General features: G+C 31.9%; 2 protein-coding genes across 6 annotated transcripts in view; both read right to left on the bottom strand.

Moving 5' to 3' along the window:
• Positions 1-15159, bottom strand: part of LOC134280310 (double C2-like domain-containing protein beta) — a 33789-nt gene extending 18630 nt beyond the window's left edge. The window contains exons 1-3 of one of the 4 annotated variants that reach the window (XM_062762727.1): positions 15079-15159; positions 5367-5577; positions 4402-4545 (exon numbers count right to left, since the gene is read on the bottom strand). In XM_062762727.1, coding sequence (XP_062618711.1) covers positions 4402-4545; positions 5367-5443 — 221 coding nt within the window. In that variant the 5' untranslated portion in view covers positions 5444-5577; positions 15079-15159. Of the gene's footprint in view, positions 1-4401; positions 4546-5366; positions 5578-9606; positions 9755-15078 lie in introns of those variants that run through there. The other 3 variants (XM_062762724.1, XM_062762725.1, XM_062762726.1) reach the window with 3 other exon arrangements.
• A 2687-nt stretch (positions 15160-17846) lies between these two features.
• LOC134280308 (DNA fragmentation factor subunit alpha-like) lies at positions 17847-24963 on the bottom strand. Of its 2 annotated transcripts, none has more exons than XM_062762720.1 (6): positions 24899-24963; positions 22539-22650; positions 21995-22153; positions 20543-20676; positions 19483-20041; positions 17847-18172 (listed from the first exon to the last, which is right to left on the bottom strand). In XM_062762720.1, exons 2-5 carry the CDS (start codon positions 22630-22632, stop codon positions 19826-19828), a joined length of 603 nt encoding a protein of 200 aa, XP_062618704.1. In that variant the 5' UTR covers positions 22633-22650; positions 24899-24963; the 3' UTR covers positions 17847-18172; positions 19483-19825. The 2 variants fall into 2 exon arrangements, with proteins under 2 accessions (XP_062618704.1, XP_062618705.1); XM_062762721.1 differs by lacking the exon at positions 24899-24963 and adding an exon at positions 24733-24782.
• Between the last annotated feature and the right edge of the window lie 2 nt (positions 24964-24965).

The raw sequence follows: 24965 nt of genomic DNA, 5'->3' as shown, positions 1-24965 counted from the left end.
CCCCCAAACTGTCATGCTTAATTCAGTTTTGAAAGAATTTTGATTAAAAAATGGTTGAATATATATCATATCCCTCTAAGGATACTTCCATATCAAAATGACTACATGGGTATTCATGAATTTGCTTTTCTTGAGAAAATTTGTAAAAACTTTTTTGTAATATATTCCTGTGTATACCCTTGATCTGACACCTATTGTAACCCCACCCATTCTCAACATCCTCGCAATGCTGGGGTCATGAATCGACATGTTGCTGTTGGACCCCTGGCATATTTCATTAGATATTTTAGGGTTTGTTTCTCTCACTGAGAAGTACCAATCAAATTAAAGCTTTCCAATTTCATAAACAGTCAGACAATGTAAACAAAAAGGTTTCAGTTCACACCTCAAATGCACGTGTTACAAGTTGTTTATCGTAGAATATCTCGATGTAACTAGTTGAGAGATAAGAAAAACAACTAGAACTGTCCATTAGGGACAAATACCCCCCGCTGGGTTTTTCAGAGAAGGTGCCAATTCAAAAATACTTTATGGATCTAGAGGTGTTCACAATTTACTTACAAAAATTTGCAGTGAAATACAATTGCTCATCATGTTTCTTAATGAATGAAACAAAGGTGCAACCAAATGAAACATCAAAACTAATACATTGTAATTCCATTGTAACATTTTGTTTTAATTTTTTCATTTTATTTTTTTTTTTATTACTGCATTAAATAAATATATTGCAATTATGTGTTATGTCACTCTGCAAACTGATTGTTGAAAAAAAACCATTATACAAAATCAAATTAATCTTGATATATATCAATTTGAAATGCATTTTGAAAATAAAGAGCTGGTCATCCAGTGATGAAGTGCTTTGACAGACAATAAATTACAATTAAGAGAATAAGAGAAGAGAGATCTTTATTTGTGCCTTATTCCCTGGAGATAGATAACACACACACTTGATAAGAGATATGCCTTAACAACTTCCAACACCAAACTCATTAATTATCTTTAACTGGATGCATGTCCAGTCATTATTCCCAAGAGACAAATGAAATTACATTATCTTCTGTGCAATGTAAAAACTATTTTTAACACTTTATGATGTTTCTTTTTTTAAGTTTTTATGAGTAGTTTTAAGCTGTAGTATTTTTGAACAGATATTCTAGATTCTATATCTCAAACCTTATACATGAACCCAAAATGAACAAGTCAATTAAAATAAAAAATAAAACCTGTAAAATGCAAAAAAATTAACAAAAAGAGTTGAAAATTCCAGGTGCACACCTTCATATGGTGAATAATAAGTGTACAAATTTTCAGATTAATCCTTGCAATAGTTTCTGAGAAACGGTCCAGACAAAACCACAAAATAAAAATGAAAAAACACCTGTAAAATTCAAAATAATAATCCAATCAAGATGAAAATACCAGGTGCACAACTTCATATGGTGAATAATATGTGTACAAATTTTCAGACAAATCCTTCCAATAGTTTCTGAGTAATGGTCCGGACAAAATCTCGTCGACAGACAGACAGACTGCTCCACTTGATCAGACGGACATGGTGAATCTGCCTTTCGTTTGCGGGGGGTATAATTAAGATTTATAATTTTCAAAAAGATGTTGCATCAGTCAGCCCACAAAGGGGGAGTTTCGATAAGGCTGTTTTGCGGCCCCTCGAGAAATGTTATGAAATTGTGATATGTTGTAGATAAATGTCTTATCTTCCTAAAAATATGAAAATAATTTATACTGCACATTTTCTGGTCACGTAACAAATAAAAGTTTAAGTATACCCCCTTCACTTCATTTAAGGAGTGGCAGATTTAAAACGGGATCCTGTTTTTTCCGTCAAATCATAAATGAAATGTGACAAATGTATAAAGACATCAAATAACCAATTTCAATATTAATTTCTACAGAAAATTAAAAAAAATTATTTTATGTGAATGTTTTTTAAGTTGCAAGATTTTTCTCGAGTCTTAATTGTAACTTTTCTGTGAAAGAGGGAGAATTTAACTTATAAAGCATATATATACAGAATAGACAGAAACGTTTACAAGAGGAATTTATAATTACTGACAGTTTATATTTAAACATAATAATCAATTTATAACAGTTTTTCCGGAGGGGAAACAAATAGAAAAAAAACATGAGATAGATCAACTTTGAGTGTAATTTACAGGTGTTTAGAACTGTTTGCAATACATTTTCAGCAACTAAAGTTATAGCGCAAAATTTATTGTGAAATTATACATTAAAATTATTTAATCTAGTTTTAAACCATGCTTTGAAAAAAAAAATGGATTTCTGTAATTTGAAATGCAGGTGCATATTTATATTATTTTAAAAGTATATTCAAAAGAATGCATTGTAATGTTCATTGTATTTTGATATATATTAAACAAAGTCAATATATATATATAATTAGTTGTCTTGCCGGTGAAATTGATAGTTTCCGTATTCTGTCTGTGTCCGCCCTCTGGTGCCCCATTTGGTTTTCCGCACTTTTCTCTATAATCGCTTGCTTGAAAACTTTTATTTGAAAATCTTTTTAGTATTAAGTGTATCTTGCTGAATTAAATGTTCCGCTTCATTGATTTTTGGCGGAAAAATTGGGGTGGGGGTCATTTTTTTTCCCAAAATGCTTGTGACTATTGTGTTAAGTTTTGAAAATGAGTTAACCTCGATCAGTAATAGATCATATTTGTATTTTGTTTCGCTACAATGATTTTTTTATATATTGGAATTTACATGTTTTTTTTTTAATTTTAAAACCAGGTTATACTTGCAGGTAGTAAACTATTATTGGTAATGCAATACTGCTGATAAAAAAACTTAAATAGCCCATTTCATTCTTAAAGTTGGAAGTATTTTTAAAACAACTTAAAGATGCACATTATGTTCTCAACTAAACTAGTGTAATATGTACATTTAGTAAGTGCTTGTCCATCAAAATACATTTATAAATGCCAATGTGTTAAAACCAAAATTCTGCAGAAACATATAAATCAACATTTAGTCTTTAAAAAAAATGTGCTTACATAAATATCAACCACATGGAAAAACATAACGAACCTTCTCTAGCAGAATGGAGGATTTCTTCTTGGCTAAATAATATTTTTCCTGATATATGTTTGATACAATGTTTTTCATTTCCAGTTCAAATAAAATTTTACCATTTCTGGTAATGTGCAACCCTAAATGTATCATCGGTGCATGTTTAGTCAAGCTTTTACTCCATTCATCAAAAAGATTTTAATTTTTTTGTGCATCAATACAAAGATGTCTGGGTACTTATAGTGGCATTGCTAAAAAAACTTTAATTACTTTAAAAACATTGACCTCGACCCATATTAGCTTAAAACACAGCATAAACCCGACAGATGACAAGGAATTAATGGTCAAATTTGATATAAAAAAATATCTACTTGAAAAATATTTAACTGGAACGCTTGCCGACGATATTCATAAAACTCCCCCTGTTCCGTGTAGTTGAAAAAAATGAGACGTTAACGTTATATGAAAATAAGTATAGAAATAACACAGTATTCTATTGTTAATATTTTCAATTATTTTTGATTTTAAAAAAAATGTGCTCCTTTGTTTTTAACCTGATAATGAAGTTTAATTTTAGGTTATGCAAATTTTAGACAATTTTCAATTTTTGGATATGAAGTGCACACGCGACACTCATCCTATTGTAAACTATTAGTGTGCAGGGCATATCTAATAACTGGGCAAAACTAGGTGAGTGTCCCTCATGCACTTCATATTCTGAAAATCGACACATATTTTCCCATAGGCCTAATGTTAACGCACTTGCGGGTACATCTAAGTTTGTGTCGGCTACGGTGTGAATTTATCTCATATTAACTTTTAAAATATTAATAACAAAAATTAAGATATTCATCTTTAATTCTAAACTAATTTTGAAAAAATAAATTGAAATTTATTTTTATGGTCCAAACGGCCTTATCGAAACTCCCCCTTTGAAATGAACTGAAATATGGAATGAAATAAGCCAGCCTGGGTTCAATGACAATATGTTGACTCAGGATCCCTGTGAGAGTGGTTAAACAAATCTGAATCTACAGAAGAGGATTTTTAAAGATATTATTCTGCTGACATATGTATTTCAATGTAGTAAAATATTTCACTAATTTATAATTACCTTTCTTTGAAAGGGGACGAACAAACATAAATCCCCTTCACCCAAGGATGTTAATATTTTTTTAAACCTGACCCAGTGGATTTTGGAAATGTGAAAAGGGACAAATACAACAACATACACGATAGACAGTAGACAAATTTGATCAGAAAAGCTCACTTGAACCTTTGGCTCAGATGATCGAGCTATAAAATTTCAGAGTAAAGACTGATTTCATATACAAGGGAGATAATTACCCTATCCTCTCCTGCTCCACTTGATCGAGGTAATCTGCCTTGGCGATGACATTCATTATGTGCTCCTGCTCTTCCATGCTGAGTTGGTCCCCTTTGTGGAATGTAGACAATTTGTTGGTGTGGACTGACCATCCTGTTCCCAGTCTGACAATATAACAAATGCACAGTCTTACTTAATTGACACGTTTTTGAAGACTTTGACAAAACCATACAGTTTAATTATCTCCTTGCAATGAAGTTCGAGGGGACATAGTAATAAACAACTTGACATGTGTGGGAGGAGGCGTTAGTTTTGTCTCATAAGTGACAAATTTAATTTGCATCGGGATCAATGTCGAATGCTACCTTCCTTAATATATACATGTATATATATACTCTTTGCGAATTGATGTTCCATTCTGTGCCGGTGCCCTAGTTTAAATTTTGTAAGAATGATTTAACATCTGCTTCAATTGATTTCTGAAAATGTAAATTAAAAAATTTATCAAACTCTTTGTGTTTCCAAAAATATGCACATTACATATATATTGGAATGTAAATGGAACTCATATTGATCTGAAAACTGCTTATTTAAATGCCCTTGAAGGAGTGTAAAACTTGCATAACTAAGTGTAATATATAGGAAATATTCATAAAAAAGTGTGCATTAAATGGTTATGGATATATTTCTTCTTGTATAATTATGTTTTTCATTTCCAGTTTTTTTCACTTCAAAATCAAAAAGATTTTAATTTTTTTCTACAATAAAAGATGTCAGGATTATACAGTAAAACCTAATTATCTTGAACTCACATAAAGACAGTGATTGAAATTTGAATTATCCAAGGATTCCAGATAATAAGGTTAAAAAACATTAAGAAAAAGTACTTAACACAGCTAAAATCATTATAGATCTTCCATTGTTCAAGATAATGAAGTTTAACTGTTTACTTACTTTGCCCCGAGGGCCAAATGTCTGTACTTACTTTGCCCTGAGGGCCAAATGTCTGTCGTTAGGACACACCCATCTATCCATGGCCCCCGAGCCAGTGATTTCTCCCATAGAGGTCCACAGAACCCAGAATGATTGGACCGCTGACTCTCCCTCTCCAGAGCCCTACATCAGTTTACACCTCCTCCAGCCATCGCATGCCAGACAGGAATGAATTGTATAGTATTAAACTCTTATCGGAAAACCTGCAAGACAGCATCAGAACTTTGAGGCTGATGAACAAACTGAACATCAATAGCTGACCAATGGCAATGCAGAGGTCTATACAATTAACCTGCAGTGATCCAAACAAATCCGGTGATGGCATTTGTCACATCAAGTGAATTAGGAACACGGTTTGACTGATTATTAATTTACTCGTCATGAAGATTGAATATATGCTTAATTCCATGAGCAAATTTCAATTCACAATTCTTTAGTCACAGTGAAAATTTTTGTGGTACATGTAGGCATGACCATTTTGACAGATATTGTTATCTAATAAGCCTTATTCACTAAATTGTCTAAGCTTTAATTTCATAAAAAAAAAAAAAATCATAAATTGCAAACACACTGTAATATAAACCATTCGACTGTTTTGACTTCCAATAATTTTTTTTATGAAATATCTTAATGAAATCTGCCTTGCCAAGGTTTAATTAAGGAATGCCTATTTTTGGTGTTTTACTCCTTACATAGGTGTACATAGGTGTAATTGTCCTCATGAAATACCAAGTGGAAGATGATATAAACTTGTACCTTTTTTGTTTTTATCTTATTTTACCCTTGTCTCAATCTGGACTCCCTTTTCCTCATCCAAGAAATCTAATTATATTACCAGCAACATGTTGGCTGTGGGAGATGATTTTAAATATGACAACTAAAAATTTGTTTGATATGCTGTCTCAAACTTTGAGGCACAGCTGCAGATCTTTCTGTAATCCTTAGATAATTACACACTGTTAATGTTCCAGACTAATACCTCAGTTGTCTACTTCATTATAAAGGCATATATTTGCATAGCCAGGAAATTAAACCCAATAAAATCTTACCATGAAGTATAGTGTTTTTAATAAGTGTATTGGATGAGTATCTTCCTACTCATATTAAGACAATGACGAGATTCTAAGCAGTCACATTTTTTTACACATAGGTTTCTGGCTTCAACTAATGTAAATCTGTAAAAATATATATGTTTTTCATATCTAATATATAAAGTAACTTATCATTTTTTTCTTACTATCCCTTCAAAGTAGACATTGTCCTTCCTTTGAATCAAATTGGTTTAACTTTTTTTAAGACACATTGAATTTTAAAGGACTATATTCGCAGAAAAATGTACTTTACACAGTTTGTGTTTTATTATTCTTAAAGTGATATACATTTTTCAAAATAGGTAATGCATGTGTCTGGTTTCAATTTATATTTTATGCAGCCAACATTACTTGATGAATTGATAAAGTTAAAAATATTATAGGGTGATGTCATATGCATATAAAAACAGCATTTAAATGATGTTAAAATATGGTCTCAACCAATTTTTTGTCTCACAAGGATTGTCTTTTTTGTTGTTATACAATGTACAATATAATAAATAAATTTAAATGAATAAATTTCATTTATTTGACATCATTAATGACATATATGTATATACTTTATTTATTTCAAAAACAGTTACATTAAGCGGTAATGACAAAATTATCAAGAACACTATGTTACGTGACTCAATGTGGAGAAGAAAAGACTTGTGTAAAACACAAACATTATGAAAACAGGTTTATATCTAAATATACAGGTTGACTGATTTATCCCTTTAAGAGAATTTACCATATAAATAAAGATGAATTGAAAAGGCAAGAGCGGGACGTCATAGGCCTACGTGAAGACTGCTGTTAAAAAATTTGATCAGGTAGGTTTATGATCAGGATTGTGAAATTGTATTTTGAAAGAATTAACTCCCCAATCTTTTACTAACTAAAGTATTTGAGATGTATAACCTGGTAACTAAAACAAAATTAAATACATGTATTTAAACCAGTGTGCTGAAATGTTTGGAGACTTCAAAGCATTAAATATTTTTATCAGCTGGGATGCCATTTGTTAGATATGACATCTGGAAATTAAGTGAAGTTAATTCAAAATAGATTAGAAAAAGTTATACATTGCATCAATATATTGAGTAAAAGTCGCCAAGCGAAGATCTACTCCAACTCAATGTTTTGATATAAATGTGTACAATGAATTATTATTAGATTTTATTCCAATGCAATACACAACTTTGCAACAGATGTTACTTGAATGAAATCTGTGACTACATTGCCCATGGCATCCAGTATTAATTTGTTTTTACGAATGTCAAGTATTTAAACAATTGATACTTTATCTCTTTGTATACTCTCTGAAAACAGAATGGAGTACAACAAAGAAATATGCATTAATTGATAAAAGTATTTAGACTAAAGAGGCATATGTAACACATATATGGCAGTAATTCATAAATCAATTAAAATATGATAGGGAAAACAAACATGGTTAATTTTTAAATGTGTCCACCTTAACGCCCTGTCTGCTGAGTATGTACCGAGAAAGAGAGTTGTGCAATATTGATATTATACAAATAAAGCCCTCTTAGGAGGTTGATCCATAAAGATATAGACAGAAGTGCTCAGTCAATATGTTTTTCTGTGAAGTCAATATATCTACGGGTTGACCTCATGAACAGGCTACATTTACAATCAATTTACTTTATACAATAGCTACATTCATTCCATGTATACATGTATTACTTTTTGAGGATTTTAGAACTGTCAAAATAAGAAAAATAACCTATTGATCAATCTAAGAATTTGCTGATTATAACTAAACTTATTAACTGGATAAGAATTTTGACTGGTTTGAAAGACATTAATTTGTTACACTTTAACAAAACTTTTCTAATCTTATACAAGTTTTTAACCTGAGTTAATTGGCTCTTCGTCTGTCACAAGTATCTCAGGCAAGATGCGATATGGAAAAGGGTATGTTATGATTATTCTTTAAAGACCTTATACTTTCATAACATTATTTGAAAAACATACATGCAGTTAATTAGTTTATAATAGATCTTTCAAATACCATTGTTGTTTGTTTGATATGTCAAACATATATACTGATACCAGCATTACATCAGTTAAAGTTGATGGTTTCAATATTATCACTCATTTATCATATTCCCTAGGTAACATGCATAAACTTCATGCCTGTGGCCATATTACAAGGACCAATGATTCAGATATATATATATATACATGAACTGCCACCAGAGGATGCAAACTAAAACATGCCAACCAATTCACTTTAAACTGCCAAGTAACATCTTAAATTTATATATAAGGCAATAATGAAGAGCTAGCTAGGGTCTCTTTAAAACCACTTCACTGTCAAAATATTTTAAATCCTTCAGAGGTTTGTTATTAATATTTTATAGGAGGGGTCATAAATATGAAGTTATATGGAACCCAGGTTCAAAGTTCAACATTCAGCAAAATTATAATGGCAACAAAGGAAAAAATCCCCTAATTACAATTATTCACTTACCTCAGGTTACTAAGTACAACAATATAAGCTCCTTTACATGTTCAAAATCACCCTCTCAATCCACCCCTCAATTTTTTCATTAAATTTCAATGTTTTATACAATGAAGAAACAAATATGAGAATATCAAATTTAGCCTTTTTCAAAGCATCAAAAGCATTACATAACATCTAAATCCTGTGTACGTTTACAAACGAAGTGTATATTGTTCCACCTTCTAACAAACAGCTACAAGAACTTGACACGGACTGTAACAGCATTCTACATATGGAGGAGTGGGTCTTATATGTAAACAGCTGTTCTTCTGAGAGATATCATGATGTTATCAGAATATGAAGAAACCCCTTCAAAGGGACTTACTTATTTACTTTTATATATATACCCACTATATAGGATTTTAAAAGCTTACAGAATGGCATTTTCAATTCATCCTGTATTTCGACAAGAAATTAAACCTATCATGTGGAACATTATTATAGATTCATTTCAGTTAAAAAGTATCAAGAAATAACCTTTTCAAACAGCAAAAATTTTATTCTTAAATAAATAGCAAAGAAAATATTATCAGAAGTTTTGAAGTTTAATTCATGCCTATAAGCAGAGCCAAGAATCCTGGAGACAAGCTTAATATAATAAGTCTCACACTTAACTCATAAAATACTAACCTGTAAATGCTATAACATTCAAATCCAATTTTTTTGAAATAATAAACACATCTGGCTGTCAATAAAGCACAATCAGTGTTAAAATCGGACTGTATTTGACTAACATGGAGTAAACACAGTCCCAGACAGATGTATACGGTATAGGGAGACTTCTGAATCAATATACACACAGGGCTAGCTACAACATGCTGCTATATCTCACCCAGGAAATCAATATCTCCAATAAAATGCTTCCTATTCAAAAATATAGAATAAGCAAAGTCTACTCATTAATAATATATAATTTTTAATGGAGACGCACGGATGCCACGCGCTGAAAATCAGGAATATTCCTTATTTATTGATGTTTAATTACGTGTGGTGTTAAAAACTTGTGTTCCAAAAACATTCATTGATTGTAAGACATGTATGACTTATATACAGATCTATAAGATGGCTCTTTATATGTAAATGTGAACAGGGAATGGAATATTATGTTCATGGCTTATGCACACTACATTATAAAGAACTTCATGTAATATGGTAGTATATTATTCACCCTTGGTATTTGTGCATCATGCATGTATCTCTATTCTCAAACTCATCAAAAATCTTCAGTTGAAAAAATTAAAAAAATATTGAAGAAGACATTCAAGTTCATATGATAATGGTCACATAGGCCTTGACACTGCCTTTGATTTTTCCTCTGGTATTCAATCAACAGTTCAGTGGACAAGAGATAAATACCTTATATTTAGTGATAAGACTGGAGATTCTATTTCTATTGTGAATGCATAAAAGGGAAAATTAAAGAAAACATTCTAACCATTGTCATGTATAAAAAAAATGTTTTGTTGTAGTACATACATGTATAATTACCTTTTACTATAATTGGGAATTACAGGATTCAAACAATATGTTCCTGTTTATTCCTTGAACTGTAAAATGAGTTTCTCACTGCAAATTAGGCAGATGGAGAAATAATAGAAAATCCATCAAAATGAGCAATCCCCTAGGGCCTTTATCCTGACAAAAAGGAAAAACCCAGAAATTCATGCATTTCACACAGCCCTGCGATAATACAAGTCTGTCAATTAATCTTCATTTTCTAGCTGAAGTAAGAGATTTCCAAGGAAGTTCATTTTTTTCTAGGGTTGCATTTATTTTCATCAATTTCCCAAATGAGCAGCTACAGTGACTAAGAAAAATCAAACCATAGCTATAATAAAGTACCGGTATCAAATAAATAATCATATGAAGTCAAATTGTTTGATAGCTAAATATTCTTGAAAATAATTATTTTAGCTATCAAGAATTGAAAAAAAGAATTTCTCGGAAATAGGCCTACATTAGCTTAAGAGGCAGTCCGCCGAAAAACCAGGCAGGATTGTATTAATAGGCAGCACATCGAATGTGACGAATATTTGATATTTTATTGAAAACAATATCAATGTAGTCCAAATGGAATAATGTAATGGAAGATTTTTTTGAAAATTGCTTATTTAGTAAAATATCCGTTTGTTTCGTGTTCTTGAATTCCCCTATATAAACCATTGAATTTAGGTCAGAAACAAAGAACTGTAATTTCCAATACATTTTTAAAAGGACTATAATTCATGCTGAACTAAATCTAGAAATATTTCGTCTATCAGTTTCAAAAATAAAATCGGTGGGCAAAACACTTTTGATAGTAGTTTTCTGGCAAAATATATAGACGTTTTAATGAAATTTTGTTATGCAAGAGTTATCTCCCGTGGCATCGGTAAATCTGCTATACACCTTTTTATCGGAATCCTAGTGAAATATTTAGAATCGATGCACTAAAGAAAATTATTAAACAAAAAATAACTTACATATTTTCAAAATATAATTCATTTTCGCCTCCAAACGTTATATTTAGATAAAAATTGGCGATATTATTCAGGTTGAAATCACGTTTCCATTGATGTATCAGTGACGTCATATACCTGACTAATATTGCGTCACAATGAAATAGTTGCAAGTTTTCCAGAGAAGTTTGTAGATTCTTTGCATAAAGTGTAAAGAAAAAGATTTAAATGATTTCTCTTTTTCTGTGTAATTACTCTGCAGAATACATTTTTATATACACGGGCGGCGTCTCAGGTAGATGTATTAAAACAAGTCCGTTTTGAAAAGTACTTTTATACATGTCTGAGAACTTTTTTTTTTTACTGATTTACTATGATATGCGTAAAAATAATTAATGAAGTGTTTATATAAATGAACAATTCTTATAAAGTTTGGAATCAATGATGAATGTTTTAGATTTACGCAACATTTAATTCAACGAAGTTGAGATATGTTTACCTCATGATATTAATATATTTACCTATGCAGTCAAATCAAAAGAAACAATCCGCGGTACGATTAACAATGAAAAAAAAATTTGAAAAATGTTATAAAAATATATTTACTGAGTTAGATTACTACTGAATTCCCCACTATAATTTGGCATTAAAACGGAAGATGGTTTAGTGAAACATTTCGTTTTTTTTTTTTTTAAATTATGTTATTTTTTTTATTAGGCGATTTAAACAATCACACACTCACATTTAATATGGAGTTTAAACATGTGACTATGTTGGCCAATTCTAAAAAAATCTGTCATCGTAATGTATTGGGTTTTATAACGTAATGAAAATTGGATAATGAATTCAAAAAGTTACTTGGTAAACTCAATTTTGGACCACATAATTTTTTCTAAAGAAATATAAATTGGAGTCTTATTCATTTATAAAATTAAAGATAAGAGTCTATGGTATAAATAATATTGATAGACACATCCAGGTTTTGCGTATCTGGTACATATAAAACAAAATAAAAAAGTAGTAATATTTTTTACCCCCCTGTTGACCTTTTTTCACTTAAAATTGAGCACTTACCAAAAATAGGACTAGTGGAGCATTAAAAATTTTTTTGATGTTGTCATGTGTAAACACTTGCTTTTATAAGTCTACATGCAAAAAATAATAAAAATCCATGACATGCGATGTGCCACCCATTGCCTGATTTTCAGTGGACTGCCTCTTAATTTCTTTTTCATTTTTAATGCATTTCAGAACTTGTTGGATATTAATCCACAAAAAGCAGTACACATCTTCAAATTGAACACATTTAGAGAGAGATATTGACAACTGCACACATTTTACTCAAAAACAGTCTTTCATAAGAGAATAACCCAGGGATACCACTGTATCATCTTCACTGGCCAACCTTTGTTTACAGGCCAAAAATCACATCATGTCTAGATTATTCTGTTTCAAAATTAGCAAACTGACCTAAAAAGAATTATTTAAAATAAACTAGACTTATTCTAATAAAACATAGCTATTAAAATTGCATTAGATTGTTCAAATAAAAAATTTACTATTATTTAGTTCAGAATTTTTTTATTCAAACACCATTAAAACAGCATGCAGAATGAATTCACAAATGGAATGATGATGTACACCTTCCTTACAATGACAAGATCTTCAGACACCATAAATAAAGATATAACGTTAGATTTAGATTTCAATATTTCAATCATCTATACTGTCTTATACTTCTAATGAATGATGAAGATATTGATAACAATCTGATAGATCTCAAAAGTTCTATAAACAGTGCAGATATGTGAAAATGCTTACAACATAACACAACTGAACTGATCATTCAAATCTGATTAGCAATCAATTTTAAAAATAATCTGATTGGTGCTTGACAATAGGAAAAGCAAGCCTTAAAATATTAAATGAAATTTGCCTGAGAGGTCTAACAGCAACATGTTGACGAGCAGGACCATTGGCATTGCGAGGGTGGGATTGAGGCATTAATCTTAGGATTTCCAGCAATTGTACTCACATACATGCCAACTTTCCCGATTTAGGCGGGATCCTCCCGATTTTACCCTTTCATCCCGCCTTCCCGATCGGGAGAGAAAAATTGACCCAATTTCCCGATTTGAAAAAAATTCAGATTTCAAGTTTCCCTACCGCCGAATTTTGTCAATCGGGATAAGAATATCAGAGTTGTTTATTCAATGCACACAGATAAGTCTCATTGTTTACTTAGCATGCAGTTAATTAGCCACAGGAAATCACTTCTCGCTTCAACGCACACACTGCTGTCCAGATACAGGTAGCTTATAGCCTGGAGCAGTTAGGGGATTCAGTTTGAAGGGGTATGCAAAGTGAAACACATAGATTAATGGCTTAATTATTAGTCATTGTAGTAAAAACAAAAATTAAAGTCAATATAATGATAATCAAAGAATAAAATTGGAATCCAAAAAGATCGTTTTTTTTTTTTTGAAAACGAAAGTAGAAAATTTCAAAGCATATATAGCTGCTGATTTTAACTGCTAATAATAAAAATATTGTATACTTTGTCAATTTAAAAAAATATTGAAAATAATTTGATTAAATAATAATCTCATGTTAAGTACACTGAATCAACCACCCCCCCCCCCTTCTCCCATAGATCATACTCATATTGTACATTGTATTTCTTTGTTTACATATATGTCAATTTAAGGAAATACCAGAGACCCATATGGCACTGCCAAGACTGCAAAAGCTCATCATGTTCATTATGTAGTCTTTTACAATTTTAATTTTTTCTTTGGGATGGGTGGGTGGAGCTTTTGTTAAAAAATTAATGATTTAATTAGGCCTATTTCTCCAAATTGTTTTGTGTGTGAGATAAAATTAATTATGCACTGTCTATATACTTACCGGTACTTATAGAGAATAAAGTGACACTTGATTTTAAGGGTACATACCAGAAACAAAATGTAAATTAATAAAACAGAGTGACAACTATAAAAAGCAAAGATATTTAAATTTGGAAAAATAAAACTTTAATTTGTATTGTTTTATTTGTGCTGTATTAATAAGTGATATCAATATTATAATTAAAAAAAAGTATTTCATAATCATTTATTTTCACTACAAAATGTCGCGAATTTAAAGCTTTGAAAATTGTCGTCACGCGCAAAATCCCCCATGGGAATTTTCAAAAGTTGGCATGTATGTACTCAATGACTCAAGAAAGTGATGCCCAAATATAAACAGTTTAAAATATTTTATTTACTGAATACTGAAATAATTCCTTGTGAAATTGAAACATTAAAATTAGCCAAAATCAACAGCTCAACTGAAACTTGAAAGATGGGTATTTCACATGGCCACCACTCCTTTCCTTTACTAATGATAATAAATTTTAGAAGGAAAAGTGGATTTTTTCATAAATTTTATGCGTAAAGAAATGACTCCTTAAAAATATGGTCAGTTTTATCATGTTTATCGTTGATTGATTGTTTACAACGTTATTTTAGACCGCATTTTCGTTTATGAAAATACATTTTTCCCGGGGTGGATCAAAACCAATCCATTGCATTTGTCAATGGTGAAATACTGATTCCCTAATATTTATGAAGTTAATGAACTGAAAACATCTACAGTAATTTTGTTATCTCTAAAAATTACCTGATTCGGATTTCGTCTGACTTTCATTCAATGATTTAACTGATGAATCAATAAATTTTCTACGACTACATAGTACATTTCAACTTCAAGTTCTGTCATTACGGGAGATATCGATCCCGATGTTTAAAACGAAAAATTTTCGAACCCGATGCTGTAAAACATATTTCATCTGTGATGCAGAAAACAAATTTTGTTTAGTTACATTTGACTCATAAGATTTTTGGAATGTCTATAAAATACTAAATTATCCTTTAAAAACTTGATCTGAATTTTAACTTTGTAAACATGAATAACATGACCATTGCAGTGGCGGATCCAGAAGTTCATGTGGGGGGGGGGGGTTTGATGCCCAAAAGGGCCGAAGGGGGAGGGCATGGGAGGGGGTGTCCCCCTCCCATAGGTGGGGGTTCGGGGGGCCTCCCCCGAGAAAATTTTGTTTTAAATGGTTCTAAATGGTGCATTTTCCAGCATTCTTTTGTACTTTTTGTAGCTTTTTTAAAGACCAATCATCACAAATTTTTAAGAATCCAGAAAAATAAAATGTTTCAATTTGATTTAACTTTAACACAAGACTTTAGACCTTGTTTTAAAAAATGGAGGGGGGGGGCTCCCCCCGAAAAAAAATTGTTTTAAATAGTTCTAAAATGGTGCATTTTCCAGCATTTCTTGTACTTTTTGTAGCTTTTTTAAAGACCAATCATCACAAATATTTAAGAATATAGATAAATAAAATGTTTCAAATTGCTTGTAATTTTACTTTAACACAAGACTTTAGACTTTGTTTTAAAAAAATGTTACATCTGACAATTTTAGGAATACGTCAAGCAGTTAAATTGACTTCAAGTTGTATTCACTTTAAATGCATTTTCAATTAATTTAGTCAAGCTGACTTCTAAGATACAACTGATGTTCAATCTTAATCAAAATCAAACATTGGATTCTTTTCAGAATTCCTAATTAGTGTTTTTCAATTTACTTGAGTATACTGTCAATATGATTTGGAATATAAACACACATGCACAATTAGTGATATTTCAAACTAAAAAAAAAAATTACTTAAACCGAAGAATCTATCAAAACTAGAGGATTTTGGAAAGCCAGCCTGATTTTGTGAAAAAAAAATGTATTAATTTAATTTTTAAAACGGTAAAATAAAAAACCCTACATGTATATAATTGTTTATTCAAATAGTTAATAAAATGCCATGCATTTTATCAGCAAATGAATATCACTGAGCAGCACCGTAACTATGCAATTTTCTGTTGTTGATACTTGACTACATTGTACTGTACGATGATCTTGTGACTTTACTAGATGCACGTACTACCCCTCTCTCTGTTGATTACCTGTGTATTGTGTGCGTTCAAGCGGAAAGTGATTTCCTGTTATGTAGTTAAAGTATATATTTCACAGTTGTACAGAACAATGGATTCGTGTTTAATAGAGTCTTATCAATGCAAGAAAATGATAAAATGACACTTGTAAAAAAAAAAAATTCAATGAGCGGGGGGGTTTTCCCGAACCCCCCCCAAACCCCCCTGAATCCGCCCTTGCATTGAGAAATAAATCCCTGCCAATTAATTGCTTCTAAAAAATTCTCATGTCCTAGAAGTAGAACAAGTAGGATGATGAATCAGTTCAAAATCAGCTATTATTCATTTCTTGACTCAGCAATACCTTTATGGAGGAGAATCGTAGAATATTGGGGGAAGCTGGATTATTTTCTCAGGTTGTGTTTATATTTTTGACATTGGGCAGACAGACATGATAAACCTTAGTCCATAATTTACTTCAGCATACAGTGTACTGCCCATTTCTCATTTATCTAGGGGAGATAGATGTACAATCTGTACTTAAAAAAAGATTGAAACGTTGTATGTGTAAATCCGTCCTGGTGTAAATCTAGGAAAAGAAACCAAGCACAACACTTTACATTCATCAGTGAACATGAAGAACATTTCCTTCTCAAAGTTTTACCCCAAACAGCATGGAAAAAAATAAATAGCACACAATATATTATGTGATTGATTGTATACTGTTTAACGTCCCTCTCGAGAATTTTTCACTCATATGGAGACGCCACCACTTGCCCATAGAGATCGAGCTACAAATTTTGTCCTATGCTCGGCACCCGGGCCATTGAGCAGGGAGAGATCTTTTTTGTGCCAGCACCTACTGCGACACGGGACCTAGGTTTATACGGTCTCATTCGAACAACCAGTCTCCACGTCCCACAGTGGGATTCGAACCTGCGACATAAGGATCAACCCGGCCTTTACTTCCCAACTCTAGAGTAGACTAACCACTTCCCATGCCGGCGACACATTAGAGGAAAATAGAACTTCTGTTTTTATTTCTTTATTTTTTTTTATTTTCCAGTATAAATTTTTTTAAGAAATTATATGTATAAAAAATATTTTTCTTGCAAAAAAAAAAACATAAAAATATCATTAAATAAATGTATTTTATGCAGAGAAAGGTATTTTCAAAATTTGCTGCACAACACAACTCTTTAAATTGAACCGAAAAAATGTATATATCAAATATTAAATCACACAAGCTTAAGATTCATCAACCCTCTGACAAAAAAGATAGCTCATTGTGATGATTTTTATTCCTTTATGAACTGCAAAGTTGAAAAGGATCTTAATTATGCATATTAATTACAATTCTTATTTCTGTAGGAAAATTGTGAGTAGCGTAAGAGGAAATTTAAATATGAGCGAATTAAAGGATGATGAATCTTAAGTGGAATGTTTCTTAAAAAATAAGAAAATATACGTATCACATTTCAAATTGTACAAATCTTTTGTCATTTCCCATACAAAGAGATTTTTTCAGATCAAATGAAAATGTATGGAAATTGTGCATTAAAAAAATCACAATCTATTTCATCAGATATGTAAACCAAAAACAAGTTTGTTACCAAAAAGATTCCTAGACAATTATTTTTTTATATGATCACAGTCAATGCAAAATCATTTTTGTTCTTTTTATTCTAAATGCAAGTTTTTAAAAGTGACATAGTCTGTTCATGTGTAATGCAACAGAGCTCCTCAAATCTTTTAACTTTCATTTCAGAGAATAGGACAGCCTCCTGATGTCAGTGTTTTCAATAAGAGCCGGCAACCGGCAAAATTAACCGCCTGTACGAGAAATTTTGCCGGCTATGAAATTTCCGGCATTAGGATTTTGCCGGGGCTGATACGTGAAATCCATAGATTTCATCGCAACTATTTCCATGATCTAGAGTAGCTTCCCTTGAGTGCGCTCTTTTTTCAAGGAAGTTTGATTAGATCGATATGTCATGTAATATGGCGTCGCGGACAACGAATATTTGAGCGAAGTCGTGGAGAAACGTGCTGCTGCTGTAACACATGCGTTTGAGATCACATACATTAAGAGGCATAAAGTATGGTCCCTTCCGAAAAGATTTGTTTGTGTTTTATAATTTTCGATTTAAAATTGATTGTGCCACAGACTCAATATTAAGTGAGGGGTTCCCCGGTGAAACAACAGCAAATATCTATATCTAGTCCAATATAATTTTAAGACCTTACTAAAAAATGTATGAATTCTTACAGAATATACTCAAAATGAAAATATCAAATGTTAAGCTAAGACGTGACTCAGACGTAGAAATTCTTACAGAATATCATCAAACTGAAAATTGTATTCTCATTTATTCGTGTAAGATCTCTTGAAATACAGGGACAGTACCGTTTTCCCATTTGGGAAGAATTTAATGTACTAGTATTTTGTATCAAATTCCATTTTCTTAATTACTTTATTCTGACAATCTGTACAAAATGTCAAAAAATTAAATCGGTTTAAAGATTATTTTATTAAAAGTCTAAGATTGCGGTTTATTTCAATTTTAAGGGGGTACTGTACATCACCAAGTGTTTAAAAAATCTTAAATTTTTAACTAAATAATTTTTTTTAAATATGAATAAAAGTTCTGAACGGACTGTGAAAGGGAATAAATATGTGGAATTTTCAGTATAATATTTTACACATACAAATATTGTCTGTACTATAATTTCATACTTAAGTTGTCTATATGTTTTAATAGATACGTAGTTTTCAGAAGAAAAAAATAACTCAGTCTGTCAAAAATCTGTCAAACAAATCGTTGAAAAGACAAAAATTGTTTTCTAATTGGCTTTTTTAAGGTAAAATTTGTGGAAAAAATAGTACTTTTTTAATGACCTGAGAGGTAAGAAAAGTGAGTCCAAAATGCTGAATTTCGTTTTCGTCCGGGGGGCTTCGCACCCCTGGGCCCCCTACCAGGGCTCTGCCCTGGACCCGCTGGGGGCCTAAGGCGGCCCCCAGACCCCTCGCCAAGACTGATTTCCTGCTATTCCATCTATTTTTCCTTCTATTCAAAATCTTATTGAAAACACTGTGATGTTCGCTTTCTGAGGAAAACTTCTGGCTACTCTTTATATGGCACAATATTTACTTCTGATATTTTTCCAAGTATGGTTTTGAAATCAAACAATGATGGAAAAATCATACACAGGCAGATAAAAACAGAAATCTTCTATAATAGAAACTTTGAATGAATGAATAAACTTTTAATAGATGAAATAGATGTAAATAAAAAAGAATACGATTCTACTAACAAATTTGGGTAAAAAATTTATACAAAACAGATGAGATTGAAAATCAAACATATGTATGAATACATAAAAGATCAAAATGTGTTCAGTTTTAATTTCTACACCACAAGAATGACCCTGATTTACGTGTGTGCATGTTTTTTACGTTTTGGACCTGTATCCTCTACATAAGGACTGGACTGTCGGGCGGTGTGATAAAGTCTTAACAGATCCATAGCCTCCGAGGTCTGGTTACGTTCATCTAAGTGGCGCTGGCAGGCTTCCTGAATGGATTTAGCGAAATTTTCTGTATCCTGCAGCAAGTTAGCCAGCATTGGGACATCCATACCCACAATGATCTGAAAAAATCCAGGGGGGGAAAATCTGATTAATATTTAGGATATTGATTAATTGTTCATGTTAATAAGTTTCACCAAAAAAAAAAAATACATAAGCACAATGATATTGAAGCTTCAAGAATCATTAGATGAGAGTTAAAAATATTTTACAGTCTGAGATTGGTTGTCAATTATCATCTTGATATATTGTAATGACTTCATGTGACAATGATGTAATGGTTTCATTTACACCATTGACTTGACAGTGTGCATATGCATCATCATTTGACAGAGATGAATTTTCCCGAGCATCACATTGACATTTGAATCTGACAATTTTACCTGTTTCAATTGACAGTGTGATTATTTTAACTGCAAATTTGACAGTTTTGACGTATGGATCACATTTTTTCAGTCTGATAAGTTTACCAGTATCAGTTCAAGTATGATTATTTTATTACTGAACTGCAGATTTGACAATTTTGACCTATATATCATTTTTTGTCAATCTGACAATTTTACCTGTAGATCATCATTTGACAGGGTGATGATTCTTGTGATGTTTTTATGAAGGCCTGCTATTAACTGCTTCATCCTGTCTGATATCTCACTTCCTGCCTCTAGATTATCTACCTCGTCTCCCCCAAACTGATTCTCTGTATAAAATTAAATCTTTGGATGTACTAAAGAATCTTCAAAACCTTTTCAAGCCACTGTTGTAAAATTTTGAATTTGTACTATATGCAGTTGCTTGCATTTCAGTTTGTTAATTTGTTTCCTTGTTGTTGTTTAAAAGATAAAATTTAAAATATTTTTCCAATACAGTAAAACTCGTTTAGTACGAACATGGATATTGCAAATTCATGGATATCGTGATATTGCGAATTCACGAAGTTATTTTGGATCTCATTAGTCAACAGGGACCAACCTAGACCCAAAATTTAGGGAGAAGTTTTGAAATTTAGGGAGACTTCTTGGCGCGTGCGGACTTTTTTTTTCATTTCTTGCATAATATGCACAGTTAACTATTAAATTCTATCTTTTCATTTTAAATTTTTGGGCTCATTGCATAGTCATAATTTTGTTATTTTCTCTTCAAAATTTGTTTTCATTTAATTTTTCTGAAAAGAGTTTTGATGTACTACGTACTGCATGCTGATTGAACTCGGTATATCAGGATGTGTAATTTCTTAAACGGTCAATAACTTCACAAATTAACAGTAAAGTATGCCTGTATTCACAGCATGAATTAATTATTTGGCAATAAAAAGATCTAAAACCATCTTCAACATCTTTGGCATGGCATCGATAATTGACCAGCTGTTTCGCATCTGGTTGTGCATAACTTGTAAAAATTGGACTTTTTCATACCCGGAAGAGTAAAATCTAGAGGATTTCCGACAGAGTATTCGATGCATTGGTCATTAGCAGCGAAACAGGTGCAAGTGTCCTGCTGTTTGGTTTATTTCAGCAGTAATAAAACAAGATTTATCAACTACTGATGATTCTACCATGTTTCTTAATAGATTTTTAATAAAGGGGTTGCAAATGTTAAGGCGACTTAAACTTCGCTTTCAAGATAAAGTACGGCGAAGTTTGGAGCCCAAAAGCGACTATTTCGCCTCAGTCGCCCCCTAGGTTGGTCCTTGAGTCAACAATATGAATCTAGCAAATTCCTTATACGGATATAATGAATTACAGATATATTATAACAAAGTAATTTAATAGGTCCCAGTGACTTCCTTATAACCGAGTTTTACTGTATATGGGGACAAAATAAAATTACAAATAAACAAAGTTAACTGTTAGTGTTTGATTACAAGTGCTTTACTCACTAAAACAAAGCAAACATGCATCTTTAATATACCGGTAAATATGATACTGAACTCTTTTTTATATCAAAGTTTACAAATAAAATTGTCACACAGTCTTGATAATACACAGATAATTTAAATGGTGGTAAAACAATTATACCTGCTCCAACTGGCTGCCACTTTTGCCCATTTCTAAGTAACATGATGGTGGTGTTGTGTCTTATGAAGGCAAAGTAATCTTCATCTGAAATCTCTGTACCATCTTCCTCCAACACTGCTGTTACTTGTTCTGGTTCGGGGATTCCCAGTGATGACTTCCCTACAAATATAATCAGATTAATATATGCTGCAAAATATTTAGAGACAATGTAACAGTTATTTATGAATTGAAAAAAAATTACCCCATATGAAATTCAAAGATCTGAACATAACGGTAAAAATAGTCTGAATTTTACGAGTACATATTTTGATTATATCTAAACTACTTATGAGTCAGTTAATATGAGTAATATATGTAGTGCAATCAAATTTTACACCTGATTGCTGTGAGTATAAATCTACAGCTTCGTTTTATCATATTTGTGTACAGATACATTACCATCTGGACACTCAGATAAGTTACCATATATTAATTAGATTCTTATTCATAGGTATACATAATCCAACTTGATCAAGAATCAGATAGATATACTAAAAAAATCAACCTTTTCTGAGTAAATCTTGTAATGAAGATGCGACAGTTCCTTTTTTCACAGTCCGCTCATGATTCCAAATCTTAAAAGGACGAGCCTCTGACATCGCATGTGAGATTTTCACCTAGAAAAAAAATATATTCCAAAACTCTGACATATTCTGTACTGTCAAAGTACTGGTAAGCACCCTTTGATTCAACTTGCCAAGGAAGACTGCTTGCAAAAAAGACTATAATAGAAAACAGCACTACAGTAATGTAAAGGGTTCTCATCAGACACATCTTATAATTTCAATGGCAGGACAAAGAGTATCCCAAAAACATTATATAAACAAGAGAAGTTTGTAAAACACTTACGCCCCCTCCCCCCAAATAGGAATTTTTCCAAGTCCAAAAGGACATAACTATGTCAAAAATGGCAAGATCATACCCAAATCAAAACATGACCTAGATATTTATCTGATGAATCTGTATACCAAATTTCATTTCAGTATGTGTACCTCTGTGAGGAAATTGAACGGAAATTGAAATAACTGGAATTTTTCCAAGTCAAAGGGGCACAACTCTGTCAAAAATGGCACAATTGTAACCAAAACAGAACTTGACCTAGTAGATATTCATCTGATAAATCTGTATATCAAATTTCATTTCAGTATGTGCAACCTCTGCAAAAAAAATGAACAGAAACAGTTACTGCAAATAATTGGAATTTTTCAAAATCCAAGGGACATATCTCTGTCAAAAATGGCGCAATTGTAACCAAAACAGAACTTGAACTAGATACTCATTTGATAAATCTGTAAACCAAACTTCATTCCAGTATGTGCAACCTCTGCAAAAAAATGAACAGAAACTGCAAATAATTGGAATTTTTCAAAATCCAAGGGACATATCTCTGTCAAAAATGGCGCAATTGTAACCAAAGCAGAACTTGACCTAGATATTCATTTGATAAATCTGTAAACCAAACTTCATTCCAGTATGTGCAACCTCTGCAAAAAAAATGAACAGAAACTGCAAATAACTGGAATTTTTCAAAGTCCAAGGGGCATAACTGTAAAAAATGGCGTGATCGAACCCAAAACAGAACTAAACCTAGATATTAATTTGATATATCTCATAATCTGTATACCAAATTTCATTTCAGTATCTGTAACGGTTGTGAAGAAAATGAACGGAAACTAAGTGGACCAACAGACCGAAAGACAGCAGCAAAGCAATATGCCCTCCCTTCTTCGAAGGGGGGCATAAAAAAAATAGGCTTCACTCTTTACCTGAACTTAAATTTCAGAGGCCTGAGGCCAGGACCATTCAATTTGACTATGAGAATCAGATTAATCAGGTTAGTTGTACAGGCCTAATGATCCCTTTAACCCTCTCCCCTCCCCCTCATCACCATCACCAAATAACGTTTGACTGCATTATGTAAGTTAACTCACTTGTAAACTTACACTCTCAAAAGAAAGGCCACAGAAGTTAAATGAATAAAGTTATAAACAGTAAACAACTTGTAGTTTTGTACCATTCAAAGTTTGTCTAGTACGTATCATGATATTTTATGCAGCAATATACCCATCATCACCTACATACGGAGTTTACATATCTCAGTTGATTAGATACGCAAGAGCATGCTCTACATATGAACAATTTCTACAACGAGGTAAATTATTGACAAACAAGTTGATGAAACAAGAATTTCAGCAGGCTTCTTTAAAGTAATCATTACGTAAGTTCTATGGTCGATACAATGACCTTGTATAATTAGCAAATACAATTTATCATTAAGTCAAATGCTGACTGACGTTTTTCATACTAATTGTTAGTCTATTATTTATACACTGAATTGACAACGGATTTTTTCTGTTATTTCTTGATCATGATAAGGAGCACATGGCGGGTGTGACCAATCGGCAGGGGCCATTCTCACTCCTCCTTGGCACCTGATCCTACCTTTGATGTTGTTGGGGTCCGTGTTTGCAGATGACATGTTTCTGTATGCAGATGATGAAGGTATATTGTCTTAGATGCACCGAATGTCAAGTGCGGTTTGACAAGCCCGATCTAAATGAAAACTGAATAAGTATATAATATATATATCTGCGCTTGCCCTAACAGTCGCATCATCAACATACTGTATTAATTTTTAAGTGAATGTACTTGAACTTAAAAGTAAACTTTTGGAGATGGAAATGATCAGATTCTAGTACAAGGTAGGAAATTCATCTCTCTGACATCATATCATAATGCTTTTGTTACTCCTGCACTGGCACTGTTGTGTTACTTGGGGCCATTTCATAGTATTATTTTCATTTTTTATTACAAAAGCTACAACTTTCATTTTGATAACTGATAAATATTTTGCGTTTCTCTTACTCTAACTTCTCTTTCACTTGGTCTTTTGATCAACTTTTGTTTTCAACTTCGCCGCTTTAGAATTCGG

Source organism: Saccostrea cucullata, unplaced genomic scaffold (assembly GCF_032062105.1).
Source record: "Saccostrea cucullata isolate Sc308-1 unplaced genomic scaffold, CSIRO_AGI_Scuc_v1 ctg216, whole genome shotgun sequence".
NCBI classification, from domain to species: Eukaryota; Metazoa; Mollusca; class Bivalvia; order Ostreida; family Ostreidae; genus Saccostrea; species Saccostrea cuccullata.
Note: the sequence above shows the minus strand (reverse complement) of the source record. Positions and strands in the feature narration are given on the sequence as shown.